We start from the raw sequence: 17,204 nt of genomic DNA on the forward strand, positions 1-17,204 counted from the left end.
TGCATTTGAATGCGTCTCATATATAATGAGGTTTGCATCTGTTATGTCCTGTTTATTGCTGTGAAGTAAAGCTGACTGGTGTGTGTGTGCGCAGATGTGTCACCTGCTCCAGTACCTGTGCGACTGTCAGGTGCGTCACCGCATCGAGGCTGTGGTCGCCTTCTCCGACGACTTCGTGGCCAATCTTCAGGAGAACCAGCGCTTCCGCTATAATGAAGTGATGCAGGCGCTGAACATGTCGGCCGCTCTCACGGCGCGCAAAACCAAAGAGTTCCGCTCGCCTCCGCAGGAACAGGTCAGGAGCAGCTCATCCTTCTCCACATTCACCAGCTTTCATCCCGAGCTCTCATCATGTGGAAAATAAACAATCACACTTTATATAGATTGTAAAAAGTGCACATGATGGTGGTGCTTCTGGTCTTGGATTTAATGATCTAAGTCATGCTGATTTTATGAATCAAATAATAAAACAGCGCATCAGCCGCGTGGACAGAATTGTTTTATTAGTTTATTGCAGTATTTCTGTACTCTGCTGCAACCGTGTTGTTTTATATTATGCTGATGAGAATTTGGGATGGAAATGTGCTTAATTGTCATGCATTAATCTTTTCATCTTGTTTTATTTTGCTTGCATGCTTAATTTTATTTATTACAAAAAGAGTAGTCATAAGAAATCATATTTTGTAATATCATTCAAAATCATTCTTTGTGTGATTCGCCTGGTTTTATTGATCATGTTGTTGCAAAGAAGAAAAATGTGTATCTTTATAATCTTTGATTAAAATGTAATAACTTGTGTGTGTGTTTTCAGATCAACATGCTGCTGAATTTTAAGCACGAGAAGCAGGATTGTCCGTGTCCCGAGGACATCCGTGAGCAGCTGCTGGACTTCCATGAGGATCTCATGACTCACTGCGGTGAAGCTTCTTCTCTGATCAGCCTCATCTAAACATCCCTAATGAATTATAAACAAAATAAGACAAGATAATAATAATAATGTATCTTCTGTTATAACTGTTCTTGCCACTGGGGTCAGAAAAACATCTTCATTAATGATCTGTTGAGTCTGTGTTATTGTTTTATGATTGATGTGTGATTTACTCCTAATATAAAACTGTCGAATGCTGACGAGTGACCCAGACCTCAACAGTTATAAGGCTTATAAATCATGTTTCTATTTCAATCTAATGTTTTGCTGTTTTGTGTGTGTGTGTGTGTTTGTGTGTGCTCTGCAGGCATTGAGATGGATGATGATAAATCCGGAGACGGAGACAGTGATTTCACCATCAGGGGTCGTCTGATGTCTCTGGTGGAGAAGGTCAAATACCTGAAGAACAAAATGACTGAAACACCAAAGAAAAAGAAAGCAAAGAAACCCAGTGAGTTCTGCAGCTCCTCATCAGGGTCTCTGCAGTCCTGAGTGTGTAGATGTTGCCGAAGGAAGGCCTGACACCACTGGCGTGTGTGTGTGTGTGTCCTCAGGCACTCTTCAGCAGCTGATCTCGGAGACCATGGTCCGCTGGGCGCAGGAGTCGGTGATCGAGGACCCGGAGCTGGTGCGGGCGATGTTCGTGCTCCTCCACCGGCAGTACGACGGCATCGGGGGTCAGGTGCGGGCGCTGCCCAAGACCTACACCATCAACGCCGTCTCCGTGGAGGACACCATCAGCCTGCTGGCGTCTCTGGGGCAGATCCGCTCGCTGCTCAGCGTCAGGATGGGTCGCGAGGAGGAGAAGCTCATGATTCACGGCCTCAGGTGAAGCACAATCAGCTGCGCCTCACATCAGCCTCAGTTATAACAGACTATTAAGTATAAAAATGTAATTCACACAAATATAGATATATTTTGTTAAATAATTCAGACAAATATAGATATATTACATGAATATTTTGAATATTATATATAAAGCAGTGGAGCGTTTGTCTCAGATTCCAGCCTGACCTCTGACCTCTGGCCTGTCTCTGTCTCGTCTGCAGTGACATCATGAATAACAAGGTGTTTTACCAGCACCCGAACCTGATGCGAGCGCTGGGGATGCACGAGACCGTGATGGAGGTGATGGTGAACGTGCTGGGCGGAGGAGAGTCCAAGGTGAGAGGTGCCAAAACACACCGCGGTTTCACTGCCCAAGAAAAATACTTTATTTCTTAAGAGTTTCAGGCTTTATTTTGTACTACATCTGAACAGTTTTGCTTGAACTTGTTTCTCTGACCTGTTTCTGTGTAATACTGGATTGTGATTGGCTAGTGTTGTCATTCCGTGGTCTAATGTTAATCTTAAATGAACTTGATAGCATGTTTGATAGCAATACTTCAAAGTATTTTGAATTAATTCTTGTAAAGCACTTTGAGATCCAACTTGGTGCTATAAGGCGCTATAGAAAATAAAGTTAGTTATTATCACAACACTCTCTTTCTGCTCACAGAAAAACATCTTTTACGCACTCTGGTCATGGTTTATGATCTCTTACATAAAGCAGGGATGTGATTTTTCCAGATTAATCCGGAATTCCGGATTTTCCGACCTGAAAATGTGACCTACGTGAATCATGCAGATCTGTAAAAAAAAAAAAAAAAAAAAAAAATGGGGGGGGGGTAATCTCTCAGCCGTCACCATGGTAACCCGGGACGGAACCACAATCGCCGCGAATCGCGGCCACACCGGGCGGCACGTCAACATGGTTACAGATGGCAGAGAGATGCAATCTTTCCCCGCCCAGCGAGTGCTTGAAGTGCGTCAGAAACAGAGCGCGCGCGCGATCAGTTGTTGGTAATTTGTTGTGTAGCGTGCGCGACGCCGCATCCATATAGACAGCATTGCTTTTTTTTTGAGGGCGCTTAACACACAGGCTCGTAGAAACGGGCCTGGCAGCTCGCGCCAGTTCTAGACGCGGTGAAAGTTTCCTGATTGTGACGGATGGCCGAATTTACGTGACACATTATAAATGAGCATTATAGTCTGCGATAGATACAGTGCCAAAAAGAAGAGAAGAGGATAAAAGGGGATAAAGACAGAGGTAAAGTGATGTAGTGAATGAACAGTTTATCTAATTGCATAGGAGTAAGATACTATAATTTCATGGCAGTTATTTTTTACCTTAAACTTAATGTTAGCAGTTGTTCTGAGTTCTCCAGACTGTGTGATTTTGTTACAATCATGTCAGTTTTAAGACGCATTTTTTATTATCACTTTTTTATTAATGTTTTACCCTACAGTTGTGCAGTTTTGGGGGGAATACAGTACAGGCCAAAAGTTTGGAAACATTACTATTTTTAATGTTTTTGAAAGAAGTTTCTTCTGCTCATCAAGCCTGCATTTATTTGATCAAAAATACAGATTTTTTTTATTTTTTATATTGTGATATATTATTACAATTTAAAATAATTGGTTTTCAATTTATTATACTTTAAATTATAATTTATTTCTGTGAAATAAAAAAAAAGAATTTTCAGGATCATTACTCCAGTCTTCAGCATGTGACATCCGGTCTATCACATGATCCTTTAGAAATCATTCTAATATTCTGATTTATTATGAGTGTTGGAAAAGTTCTGCTGCCTAAAATATTTGATGAATAAAAGGTTAAAAAGAACTGCATTGATTCAAAAAAATTATAATATTTTCTAATAATATAAATCTTCTTTACTATCACTTTTTATCAATTTATCACATCCTTGCTAAATAAAAGTATTGATTTATTTCAAAAAAAGAATATTTTTATACTCAGTATATTTTCCTGCTTTTTTGTCCTTAGCCAATCACATGCCTGATAAAGCTTCATTACTAACGTCAAGATGAACGTTTAGCTCGGGTCAGCGTCGTGTTTATTTCAGATTGCCTCAAAGCAGTTTTACAGTAATAAGCAGTGTGAGCGTCTCAGAGTTCAGTTTCAGGAATCAGTCGTTTCGGTTTTCGCTGAACGAATGTCCTTCGGTCTTCAGGAAATCACCTTTCCCAAGATGGTGGCGAACTGCTGTCGGTTCCTGTGCTACTTCTGCCGGATCAGCCGTCAGAACCAGAAGGCCATGTTCGATCACCTCAGCTACCTCCTGGAGAACAGCAGCGTGGGCCTCGGTAAGACTCTGACTCCATTGACAATGGTCGAATTTTGTGCCAGAATTAAATAAACGAGAAATGTTTTCTGTTACGTTATGTTTAATTTACTGCGCATGTGAGAAGAGAAGAGCACCTTTTATGGGTTAGCGCGTTTTTCTTTTTGGGTTGTTGAGTCTTGCGTCCTATGGAAGGAGGAGCGGAACATCGGTGCCAGTGTTGACTCAATAACTACAACTGTTTTTGACAATAAACTCTTTATAGCTCCATAACTTTCAGCACATTTTCTTCATTGAATTCATCTCATTATAACAGTCGTTTATTGAAGTTCCAGCTCTCTGATGTACGGTGTAATACATCATTCCTCCCTTCATTTCATTCACTCCTTGCTGATGTAGTGCACTCGTCTGCCATGCTCTATATAGGGATTAGAGAATCAGTGAACAAGTGAGTGATTCTGGACACAGCAACTGAGTCAACAATGAGTTGGCAGTGACTCGAGGGCTTTTCAGAGTTGAGGAATCGACTCCTGTATCACTAGTCTGGAGATCTGAGCTTGAGTCGCGTGTGTGTGTTAGACCCTACAGTCATCATGTGTGTGTTTGTTCTCCTCAGCGTCTCCGTCGATGAGAGGATCCACTCCTCTAGATGTGGCCGCCGCATCAGTGATGGATAATAATGAACTGGCTCTGGCGCTGAGAGAACCAGACCTTGAGAAGGTTCACATCTCTGTCTCTTCTGAACAGGAGTTTTACTGCATTACTGTAGTTTAACCTGTTAAAGGATCAGTTCACTTCAGATTAAAAATGTCCTCTCCCCCACGGCATCCAAGAGGTGTCCATGTCTTTCTCTCTTCAGTGGAAAAGGAATTAAGGTTTTTGAGGAAAACATTCCAGGGTTTTTCTCCATATAGTGTCTTCAATGGGGTCCGACGGGTCGAAGGTCCAGATGTGAGTTTCAGTGCAGCTTCAAAGTCTCGACACGATCCAGCCGAGGAATAAGAGTCTCATCTAGACAAACCAGCCGACATTTTATAACAAAATAAACACTTACATACTTTTAACCACAAATGCTGGTCTAGCACTAGCTGTGAAGCGACACACATTACATAATCAGGTTGAAAGGTCAAGCGTGACGTAGGCGGAAGAACAGACCCAGTGTTTACAGAGAGAACGTGCAAAGACTAAGACAAACGCCCTTTACAAAAAAAATTAACAAAATAAAAGGTAAAACCATGATGTCGGACAATTTTGAAGTTGGAGGAGAAAGTTTTTGTTTTGCGTAATGTGTGGCGCATCACAGCAAGACGAGCATTTGTGGTTAAAAAGTATATAAATGTTTTTTGAAAGTGACCTAAAAAAGACATAAATATCTTGGAACACATGGGGAGAGTAAATCATCAGGAGATTATAATCCTGAAGTGAACTACTCCTTTAACTGTCAGAGCCTTTTTTGAACATAGACGTGAAAATGAACTTGAATGGTTGTAATTCATGAATACTTTCATTAATATTTTATTTGGGTATCTGTACTTTTACTCAAGTGCTTGACCTGTGTGTTTCGTCCATCACTGCTTCTGAACATCTGTGTGTGTATGCGTGCGTGCATGTGTGTGCGTGTGTGTGTGTGTGTGTGTGTGTGTGTGGCTTTCCTTTAGCTCAAACAGTAGAGCTATGGCGCTTGCAACGCCAAGTTCATGGGTTCGATTCCCAGGGAAAGCAAGAACTGATAAGAATGTAAATGTGTAGCTTTAAAAGCGTCTGCCAAATGCATACATGTAAATGTATTGTAAATGTGTGTGTGTGTGTGTGTGTGTGTCAGGTGGTGCAGTATCTGGCCGGCTGTGGTCTTCAGAGCTGTGTAATGCTGATATCTAAAGGTTATCCTGACATCGGCTGGAACCCGGTGGAGGGCGAACGATACCTGGACTTCCTCAGATTTGCAGTCTTCTGTAACGGTGTGTGTTCCGACCGGATCCACTTCTGGAGAATGACACGCTGGCAAAATAAAAGTCACACTTCTGACACATGTCGGACAAACAGAAAAACTTGCCAAAAACGCCACGATAATAATGACGATTCCCACTAATCATGATCTTGTGCTTTATAGTGTCTGTATGGTGTTTGTTGAGTAGTTGTGTGTTGTTTGGCCTCTCTCAGGTGAGAGCGTGGAGGAGAACGCTAATGTGGTCGTGCGGCTCCTGATTCGCCGGCCGGAGTGTTTTGGCCCCGCCCTGCGCGGAGAAGGCGGGAACGGGCTTCTGGCGGCCATGGAGGAGGCCATCAAGATCTCAGAAGATCCCGGTCGAGACGGGCCCTCGCCCACCACAGAGGAGAGCAGAACCCTGTACGACCAAACACACACTGAACACACCAAACACACACTGAACGCACCAAACACACACTGAACACACCAAACACACACTGAACACACACTCACGGGAGATGATGCGCTGGACAGGGTTGGGGGAACGCATTCAGGGTTTGAAATGAAGAACACCCGCCAAATGCGGGTATAAATCAACAGTGACGGGTAACGCTGTCAAATCACGAGCCAGTTTGGCGTGTTACTATGTTTACTCACTTTGCTGGGGAAGTTTGTGTAAGACAAATCTGCGTAGACTCAAAAATGCTCAACTCGTGATTCATCATGTTATATTAATCGGCTCATTTTGCCCCGCGAGGGACAGATGTGTTACAAAGAGCGAGGGAAGGATGAGGGTTTTAAAGCGGTAACACAATATTGTTGCTTTACTTTTAAAAGTACCTTTCCCCAACACTGGTCGTGAACACAAGCATCCATGCAGCAGATGTAGGACATCAGTGTCGTGATCCACACACATCCTTCCTTTATCCTCGCTGGTCCTGAAATGTCACTGTCCGCTGCTCCAGAAACACGCAGCAAAATGGGTCGAGCTCTAAATGCAGTGGCAGGGTCACATCTGCAGGGTTTTAAAGGGATAGGGATTAAAATTCTACTATTTACTCCACTCATGTTGTTCAAACCCATAAGACTTTCGTTCATCTTTGAAACATCTTTGATTCTGAGATTTCTGTCCCTCCATTGAAAGTCTGTTCACCCAAAACTCTTCAAACGCTCATAAAGCATAAACAGATAAGAATAAAATAAACCCTTATGATTGGAGCGGTTTAATCCAAGTCTTCTGAAGAGACACGATCGCTTTATATGATGAACAGATTTAATTAAGGCTTTTATTCACATTTAAACATTGATGAGCTCTGAAATACTGTGTATTAAACAGAAGCTCAGGAACCAGTGAGTTTTGTTCTCACGCATCCAGCAAGTACGGGTGAGCTTCTGTGTAATCGGCTTTATTTTGTCATCAGAGCTTAATTATCTGCCTAACACACATTATAATCACACCACTGATGATCTGTGTCTCGCAGTACTGACGTGATGGAGGAAGAGGAAGAGGAAGACGACACCATTCACATGGGAAACGCCATCATGACCTTCTACGCTGCTCTGATCGACCTGTTGGGCCGCTGCGCTCCAGAGATGCATGTGAGTTCATGTGTGTGTTTCCCCCGTCAATCATCTGCACCCACACACCAACACCTAACCAGACGAGACGCCACCAGATCAGTCACAAATCACAGCCAATCAGCAGAGAGTGTGGGCGGAGCCTCTCTGCACTCGCAACCAAATCAGTCACAAATCACAGCCAATCAGCAGAGAGTGTGGGCGGAGCCTCTCTGCACTCGCAACCAAATCAGTCACAAATCACAGCCAATCAGAAGAGAGTGTGGGCGGAGCCTCTCTGCACTCGCAACCAAATCAGTCACAAATCACAGCCAATCAGCAGAGAGTGTGGGCGGAGCCTCTCTGCACTCACAACCAAATCAGTCACAAATCACAGCCAATCAGCAGAGAGTGTGGGCGGAGCCTCTCTGCACTCGCAACCAAATCAGTCACAAATCACAGCCAATCAGCAGAGAGTGTGGGCGGAGCCTCTCTGCACTCGCAACCAAATCAGTCACAAATCACAGCCAATCAGCAGAGAGTGTGGGCGGAGCCTCTCTGCACTCGCAACCAAATCAGTCACAAATCACAGCCAATCAGAAGAGAGTGTGGGCGGAGCCTCTCTGCACTCGCAACCAAGTCAGTCACAAATCACAGCCAATCAGCAGAGAGTGTGGGCGGAGCCTCTCTGCACTCGCAACCAAATCAGTCACAAATCACAGCCAATCAGCAGAGAGTGTGGGCGGAGCCTCTCTGCACTCGCAACCAAATCAGTCACAAATCACAGCCAATCAGAAGAGAGTGTGGGCGGAGCCTCTCTGCACTCGCAACCAAATGGATACATTATCAATTTCATAAATATTTCACCATTTTAACATGATTAAAAATACATGCCGAGTGACTGAAACAGTCTTTGTCATAGAATACTCTTGTTTGGTCACAGATTGAACGTTCTTGTTTCCTTTCATTTATTTTCAAGATCTGAGAGGATTATCCATTGTTGCTTTCAGTACGGCTGTTAATTACCCACATTAGACTCTTTCACCCTTAAATAAAGCACATCATCAGTCCCTGAGATTATCACTCTTATTCTCTGTTGTTGTTCCAGCCAAAAACTCTGATTAATCTGGTTGGGAGACAGTGTAAAGCTTCATGTTCCTCTCATGTGACGCTGATGTGATGTATGAGTTCTGGTACTGACGACATGGTGTCTTTCTCCTCGTCAGCTGATCCACGCCGGGAAGGGAGAGGCCATCCGTATCCGAGCCATCCTGCGCTCTCTCATTCCCATTGAGGATCTGGTGGGAGTGATCAGCATCCCGTTCCTCATGCCCACGCTGGCTAAAGGTCTGGCTATCACTGCTAAACCTCTGGTGCTCCTCTGGCATTTTTGACCAAAAAAATAAAAAAAGTTTTCTTCATCGGAATGGTACGAAACTTGGTAAAGGTTTTGGCACTTGCACTTGCTTTGGAAAAATCATGAACATGATTCGAACAGGTTAAATGGTCCTGAAAAAAATAGTCACACTAATTTTTTGATCAGGCTTAAATTTTGAACACAACTTGTTTTTCTCACAATTTTAGAGTAAAACATGTTTGTGAAAATATAGATTTCATATAAAAAGTGAAAATAGTCTTTTTGTGCATTTTTCATAACAATAAACATAAAATTCTGTAGCTTTTTTTAAGTTCATTTTTTTCACTTCAGCAATAATCTGCCAAGTGTCGACTTTGAAAAGAGATCAAACTGAAGTCTGTGCTCTAAAGTTGGAAATTTAATGGTTAATAAATAATAAATAAATGGATTATAAATACAGCGTAAATATAATTTAGTACCATAAAATCCCCTAAAAGAATACAAAATATTAAATTAAAAACATTATCGAACTAAAATATAGTACATTTATTTAATTGAAATAAGAAAATAAATTTCGGTCATTTTTGACGGACACGTGAAGAGCACCAGAGGGGTTATTAATCTTGTCATTTTGGATTATTTAGTTAGGCGGTAACCTGATAACTTGATGAGTATGGATTATGCTTGTGCATTCAGACGGTACCGTGATCGAGCCGGATATGTCAGCCGGGTTCTGTCCTGATCACAAAGCGGCCATGGTTTTGTTCCTGGACCGGGTTTATGGCATCGAGGACCAGAACTTCCTCCTGCACCTGCTGGAAGTGGGTTTCCTTCCTGACCTCAGAGCCGCCGCCTCATTGGACACGGTGAGTCACATGACCCCTCAGTAGCTGGTTCCATCCACCCATTTTTATGAAAATTTTGGGATATTGCATGAAAAAATCTGGATAGAAATGCTAAGATGTGCATAAATGTGCATTAAAAAATGTATCGTTTTAATTGAGTGCATACGCTTTTTTATCTAATAACAAGACATGTGCATTAATCCCTCGATGAGCAACTGACTTTGGATCGGAGGCTGTGATTGGATAACTGGAGTAACCAGTGGACCAATGCAATCGCAGCATCTCTAATGTTGGTTTGGTGTTTATGAAACTCCGGAGTCGAAGTGTGTGATCAGAATGATTTGGTGTAATTCCCTCCAGAAGCGTCACACACACGAGTGTGTTCCCGAACGCAAGAGAACATGACAGTGTTTGCTGTGTTTCGTCTGACGCTCTGAGACACACTCGTTTATGATGGAGGGAACAAGACGCAGACTGCAGCAACTTACAGTTTTATTACTCATATTTTGCACCAATTTCCCAGGAAGTGATGATTTTGTTCTCTTGAACACATATGGAAACACTGCTTTATTCGCAAACATTTTATGCGATATTCCAGTTTTACACACAAGTTAAACTCCCAACTTTGGGTTGAATCACAGCTAGTTGAGTGTGTGGTATCTTTGACCTCTCCTGATCCTAGTTGTGTGTGACCTCTGACCTCTCTTGATCATGGTTCTGTGTGACCTCTGACCTCTCCTGATCCTGGTTGTGTGTGACCTCTGACCCCTGACCTCTCCTGATCCTGGTTATGTGTGACCTCTGACCTCTCCTGATCCTGGTTATGTGTGACCTTTGACCTCTCCTGATCCTGGTTGTGTGTGACCTCTCCTGATCCTGGTTATGTGTGACCTTTGACCTCTCCTGATCCTGGTTGTGTGTGACCTCTGACCTCTCCTGATCCTGGTTATGTGTGACCTCTGACCTCTCCTTATCCTGGTTGTGTGTGACCTCTCCTGATCCTGGTTATGTGTGACCTTTGACCTCTCCTGATCCTGGTTGTGTGTGACCTCTGACCTCTCCTGATCCTGGTTGTGTGTGATCTTCGACCTCTCCTGATCCTGGTTGTGTGTGACCTCTGACCTCTCCTGATCCTGGTTGTGTGTGACCTCTGACCCCCAGGCGGCTCTGAGTGCCACAGACATGGCTCTGGCCCTGAACCGGTACCTGTGCACCGCAGTCCTGCCTCTGCTCACTAAATGCGCTCCTCTGTTCGCGGGGACGGAGCCGTTCGCGTCCCTCATCGACTCGCTTCTGCACACCGTCTACAGGCTGTCTAAAGGCTGCTGTCTCACCAAAGCCCAGAGAGACGCCATCGAGGAGTGCCTGCTGGCCGTGTGCGGGTGAGGGCGAGCTACCAGTGCTAAATACTGTAACAGATGTAAAAAACAAATCAGGATTCTTTGATGAATAGAAAGTTCAAAAGAACTGCATTTATTTGAAATAGAATCTTTTGTAACATTATAAATGTCTTTACTGTCACTTTTGATCAATTTAATTCATCCTTTATGAATAAAAGTATTGATTTATTTTATTTCTTTCCCCCCAAAAAATAAAATAAAAATTCTTACGGACCCCAAAGTTTTGAACAGTAGTGTTTAATGTTACAAAAGCTTCTATTGCAGATAAATGCTGTTCTTTTGAATTTTCTATTCATCAAAGAATCCTGAAATAAAATCCTGTGTTCAACGTTTCTTGAGCAGCAAATCATCATTAGAATCATTTCTGAGTGTTAAAAAGAGATTTCCACTCACAATAATGTCAACAATCTGGAAATATATGCAAATGAGATCATATTCAATTCGATAGTGCCCTGATTTACATATTCACTGATGACGTTTCAGGAAGCTGCGGCCGTCGATGATGCAGCATCTGCTGCGGCGCCTGGTGTTCGACGTTCCCGTGCTCAACGAACACACGAAGATGCCTCTGAAGGTGAGCCTCCGTCTGAACTCGCGTTCGCATCAGGAAACCTGTACTGTGTAACTCAGCTGTGGTGGGCGTTTCCTCCTGCAGCTCCTGACCAATCACTACGAGCGCTGCTGGAAGTACTACTGTCTGTCGGGAGGCTGGGGAAGCTTCGGCGCCGCGTCCGACGAGGAGCTGCATCTCTCCAGAAAACTCTTCTGGGGAATCTTTGACGCTCTGGCCAGAAAGGTGATGTTTCGCTCTATCAGAAGCTCATTTCTCGTGTGTCTGAGGGTGCGCGCTTGATCAAAAGTTTGAATAATTACGATCTATTGCGTGTGTCAAGTAAAGTCACTTTATTTATATAGCGCTTTTTACAACACAGAGTGTTTCAGAGCAGCTTTACAGAGATAACAGGAAATAGTGCAACAACTTTTGTTTCCAGAAGAAAACAGCGTCACAGTCCAGCTCAAGTAAATTCAGTGATTTTTCATTTTTGTTTTAAAAAAGTTATTAATTTAGTTAATTTATATATATTTATAAAACGGTTAGTTCCAATCCTTGATTCTGATTGGTCAATAGCTCTGTTTTATTCATGACAAAACACGGCTATGACCGCTTCACCCAACGGTTCTATGTATCACTACACAACACCCCTAGCAACCACTCTTAGCAACTTAAACACATGTTTGATCTCATTGATATTGTTCATTAAAGGTGCCCTAGAATGTGTTGAAATAATATTTTAATTTTGTCTCTGATATCTACATAAGAGGGTATGGCTTATTTAAGGGCATTTAAAATGTCCAGATATGGTTTTACAGGTCCATTTTCAACCCTAGAAACTGGCCCTCACTGCGGGCTCATAACAGTAGCTCAGAGTGACAGCAAACACGTCCCTGATGTCCAGCGTGACAATGGAGAGATTAGGCGCTCAACCGTACATCAGAGTCCTGCACGGGTACGATTTTGTAAACCCGCACCCACCCGTACCCGCAGTGCTTCAAACCACATCCGACCCGTTTTCCGACAGCAGCACTAATTAAAATCCGCACCCGACCCGCTTAAAATAGAACCGACACCCGACCCGCACCCAGAATAAAATAAGTTTAGCCAATCACATTATAGACACAATTACAAAAATGTTTATTGCCAGGTCATACAGAAGTTATTACACGACAATTAACACAAGGACAACTTCAGCCGAAGCTGTCAAAAGGCCGGTACATGAAGAACATGGCTAACGTTACCACAAACCTGAGTAGCCTTATCACATTTTACCAGTCGAACAGACGCGGCTACAACACTATATCTGCCACACAATTTCGTCGAGCCTACATCAGACAATTTTGGGTTCAAACACGCCCTGCACACCACACATACTGAACAGTGTTAAATCTGAAAAATACTGTTCGATCAGGGTTCCCGCGGGGTCTTAAAAAGTCTTAAAAAGTCTAAAATTCTGAACTTCAAATTTAAGGCCTTAAAAAGTCTTAAAAACGGCCAGATTTTCATCCGCGGTCTTAAATTTCATTTAGTCAGGTCTTAAAAAGGGTTTACCCTCGTTTATTTCCAGAAACGCTGGCTGGTACGTTATTACAAAGTAGCAAAAAAGTATCGAGTCATAGCCTACAAAGCGGAGCTCTAGTGCAGGGTCTCCAACAAGTCGCTCGCGGCCTGACTGGAGGTCGCTCGCCAAGAGGCCGTTCACATATCGCGTCTTTTGCGCGCTCAAGTTCGTTCAAATGTAGGCGCGCGGTAAGCGTGCTCATAATTGAAGCGACGCACTCGTTTTTTCCAAGCGCTGTCTGAAAGCTCAGTCAACAGGAATGATGGGGGTGCACCCAAACACTACGGGTGGTGTTCTCTTCTCCGTGAATAAATCTTGTAGCAGAGCTACAGCAAGCGTTTCTCGGTGGTGTAAATCCATTAGCTACTACAACTTTTTTGTCATTGTGGAGACGCAGGGCATGGTTGCAGCAACGACAGACGCCACGGGAAAATCGGACCTAATTTTACTATTAATAATAAAAGATAAGCTAAAGTGCATTGTAAATGTCAGTAATTTATCTTTTTGGACTCATTCTTTTTATAAAAAAAATATTTAAAGTCTGAAATATGTGAGGTTTATCTTTTTATAAAACCTTTTTTGTCAAACCTTTATTTTAACTTGTACATGTTAGTATATAACATGCAAGACACAAATATTCATTTTTAATGGAAATTTATTTGTTATTTGCTGGTTTTCGACATAAGACATGGTGAATTGATTTCATTGTGTAGTATTTGTTCTTTTTGAACAGGATTCTGTGATAACCATGATCATTTTTGTCACTATAATCATGAAATTAAATGTTCATGCCATTTCATCTCTAGTCATGATCAACTAAGATCAACTAATTATGTGTTTTTTACAGTATAATATGCAAAGTACAATTTTCTATAAAAAAAATATTTTATTCTGTTCTTTTCTCTGACACGCGTTGTTGGGTGTGGAAGGTTACTAATGTGATTTATCTGTAAATTAAATTAATGCTTTTTCAATTACTGAATTCATTGAAATAAAATTAATTCTTTGATTTGAATATTTATTTGGTAATGCGTCGTGTAGGTCTTAAATTTCAGTCTTTATGGTCTTAAAATGTCTTAAAAAAGTCTTAAATTTGACTTACTGAAACCTGCAAGAACCCTGTCGATGGAACGGCTTTGTTACCACAGTATCTGCGTGCTTCCTCGGCGATGAAGTTCCACATCTGCGGCTATCCAACACGAAAATGCATGCAGCAAATAAGCCTCTCACAATATTTTCTTCAGATAACACACATGCATCCATCTCGACGACTGCAAGCAGATCACGCGCGGTTATGATGAATGTTTGAAAGTGAAAGTAGCCTAGGTAGCGTTAGATCCTGGGAGGGCGCAGTTCCGCCTGGCCTTGAACATGGGCTGGCATATGCACATTTTTGGAGGCGTACATATTAATGATCCCGACTGTTGCGTCACAGTCGGTGTTATGTGGAGATTCGCCTATTTTTCAGGGGTGTTTTTCAAAAACGAGATTTAAATAAGAAGGAGAAAACAATGGCGTTTGAGACTCACTGTATGTCATGTCCATGTACTGAACTCTTGTTATTTAACTATTCCAAGATAAATTCAATTTCAAATTCTAGGGCACCTTTAAAGCTGGAGTAGAGTATTGTGAGAGATCGAGTAAGCGAGTGTACCTGCATTTACAGTTTATGTAGCATTTTCCTTCAGGTCAGTCCTATATTCATCATAACAAAATCTGTTTGAATGTCCGCTGTGATATCTTGTCCTTTTAACAGTTCAGGGTTTTCCGAGCCTATAGTCCTCTATCAGTTGCATCTTCCTTCGCCGTGTTCACAAGTTTGAGTCCTTTCAATATAAAAGTCTTCTCTACTGACTGACTCACTCATAAAGACAGTCTTTGCCGCCATCTAATGGCGAAATAATGTATGTCACTTCTGTTGCTGTTACGGCATAGACAGTATATAAACTGGACACAGCGACCCCATTGGATTCAACGGAGGAAAGTGAAGTCAATTAGAAGCACTTACTTCCTGATGGTCGAGCGTACTGCGCAGACTCAAACTGAGCTTGACGCCGTAGATGTGACGTGAGCAACCCGTCTGTCTTCTAGTAGCTGTGCCGAGAGAAATCTGAATCATTCCCTTCCGAAACTCACAGAGAGTGAGAGTAGGAGCTGTCCATGAGCTAGGAGCAGGAGACACTTTTGCTAAGTATTCTGATTAATTACTTTGTCATTTTGCCTCCACGTCCCCCGATTGCACGCAAGCTTCTCCTCCTGTCCATACGGTAATCTCTCTACTGTGCGACAGAGAGTCGCGTGGGTATGACGCAATCGTTAGCCTATTTTTACAAAAACTGCTTCTACGGGGCCATAACGTAAGATACAAGGTAATGGAGCCTTTTATACATATTCGTGTTTCTTTAGAAATAAATAATGGACAAATGGAGTCTTTAAACGCCTCAGATGTAAAGTTATTCGCTGTCAAAGTGACGGCAAAATGAATGGGAGTCAATGGGATGCTAACAGCAGGTGATGGTCTGCTAATCAATGGCGGCGCCCGGGGAAACTTCAACATAATATGAAACGCTGCCCCCCTGGTTTACGGTCAGGGACTATTTTTTCCAGCGGAAGGAAGGCTTTTAGTAATTTTACTTCATGAAACTTGCATAGATACATATTTGCCGGCTTTAATATTTGTATTGTGTAGTAACCGTTTTATAAAAGCAATAAGGTACTCGAGGCTAGTGCTGTATGGTGAATAAGTCACGACTGACTTCACGACGAGCCGAACAACGCCCTTCAGCCGTGACTTATTCACCATTCAGCACAGCCGCTCGTGCCTTATTGCTTACATATAGAGAAAACCATGATGTCATCGTCCAGCTCAGTTCAGTTCTCATATAATGGTGTCAATACAGGATCAATAATATTGTTGAATATTAAATGAAATATTAAATGTGTGTGTGTGTGTGTGTGTGTGTGTGCAGAAGTATGACGTGGAGTTGTTCAAGTTGGCGCTGCCGTGTCTGAGCGCAGTGGCCGGAGCTTTACCTCCTGATTACATGGAGTCAAACTACGTGGCCATGATGGAGAAACAGTCGTCTATGGACGCCGAGGGAAACTTCAACCCGCAGCCGGCCGACACCAGCAGGTCAGACTCACACACAGCATCCACGTCATCTGAACCCCTGAACATCTGCATCTAGACCTGGTCTGAGGAGTTTATCAGATGTGCTGCTTCTGCTTCTGTTTCTGCAGTGTTGTTGTTCCTGAGAAGCTCGATCATTTCATCAATAAATATGCAGAATATTCCCATGAGAAATGGTCCATGGAGAAGGTCAGAGCTGCTTTCCTTTCAGTAGGAAAATTGATGAATTCTAGAATAATAATAATAACCTTTATTTTCTTTTAACTAAATCTCAAAGCACTTCAGCACATCAACAATCAAACATGATCTTCTAGAATTGTAGCTTTGAGTCTGATTCGTCGAACTCCTTCATAAAGCATGTACTACTGTAGTACTTTACTGAGTAGCTGGACTGTAGTTTAACATTAAACCAGTAAGTGCACCAGTGTTAACTGAGTTCATTGATGTGTTGGTGTGTAGTTTGCCGTCGGCTGGGTTCACGGAGAGCAGATCTGTGAGTCGTCTAAAGTTCATCCTCTGCTGAAGCCGTACAAGTGTCTGTCTGAGAAGGTACAGAAACTCTCTGAGTGAACTCTGAGTGAGGAGTGAAGCGCAGTGATGAGCCCGTGTGTGTTCTGCTGTGCTCCAGGATAAGGAGGTTTACCGCTGGCCGATCCGAGAGAGTCTGAAGACGATGCTGTCGTGGAGCTGGAGCATCGAGAGGACGAGAGAGAGCGAGGTGTCCACGTTACACAGCCGCACGCGCAGGATCTCTCTCTCCAGTCAGGTCAGACACACACACACACACACACACATTCATTTTTGGTGATAAAGACAGT

The 17,204-nt window shown here is 42.7% G+C and overlaps 1 protein-coding gene across 7 annotated transcripts in view; it reads left to right on the plus strand.

Annotated features, from left to right (window-relative positions):
• ryr2a (ryanodine receptor 2a (cardiac)) overlaps positions 1-17,204 on the plus strand; it is a 158,197-nt gene that overhangs the window by 94,329 nt on the left and 46,664 nt on the right. For all 7 annotated transcript variants that reach the window (XM_084135241.1, XM_084135242.1, XM_084135243.1 and 4 more), the window contains 19 exons: positions 95-295; positions 812-917; positions 1,236-1,379; positions 1,483-1,756; positions 1,978-2,092; positions 3,943-4,075; positions 4,670-4,773; positions 5,876-6,011; positions 6,214-6,400; positions 7,462-7,579; positions 8,764-8,884; positions 9,591-9,760; positions 10,901-11,121; positions 11,623-11,713; positions 11,795-11,935; positions 16,226-16,389; positions 16,497-16,575; positions 16,846-16,935; positions 17,015-17,152. In XM_084135241.1, the coding sequence (XP_083991367.1) occupies positions 95-295; positions 812-917; positions 1,236-1,379; positions 1,483-1,756; positions 1,978-2,092; positions 3,943-4,075; positions 4,670-4,773; positions 5,876-6,011; positions 6,214-6,400; positions 7,462-7,579; positions 8,764-8,884; positions 9,591-9,760; positions 10,901-11,121; positions 11,623-11,713; positions 11,795-11,935; positions 16,226-16,389; positions 16,497-16,575; positions 16,846-16,935; positions 17,015-17,152 (2,733 nt within the window). The remainder of the gene's footprint in view (positions 1-94; positions 296-811; positions 918-1,235; positions 1,380-1,482; positions 1,757-1,977; positions 2,093-3,942; positions 4,076-4,669; positions 4,774-5,875; positions 6,012-6,213; positions 6,401-7,461; positions 7,580-8,763; positions 8,885-9,590; positions 9,761-10,900; positions 11,122-11,622; positions 11,714-11,794; positions 11,936-16,225; positions 16,390-16,496; positions 16,576-16,845; positions 16,936-17,014; positions 17,153-17,204) is intronic.

Source organism: Abramis brama (assembly GCF_963993115.1).
Source record: "Abramis brama genome assembly, chromosome: 14".
Lineage (NCBI taxonomy): Eukaryota > Metazoa > Chordata > Actinopteri > Cypriniformes > Leuciscidae > Abramis > Abramis brama.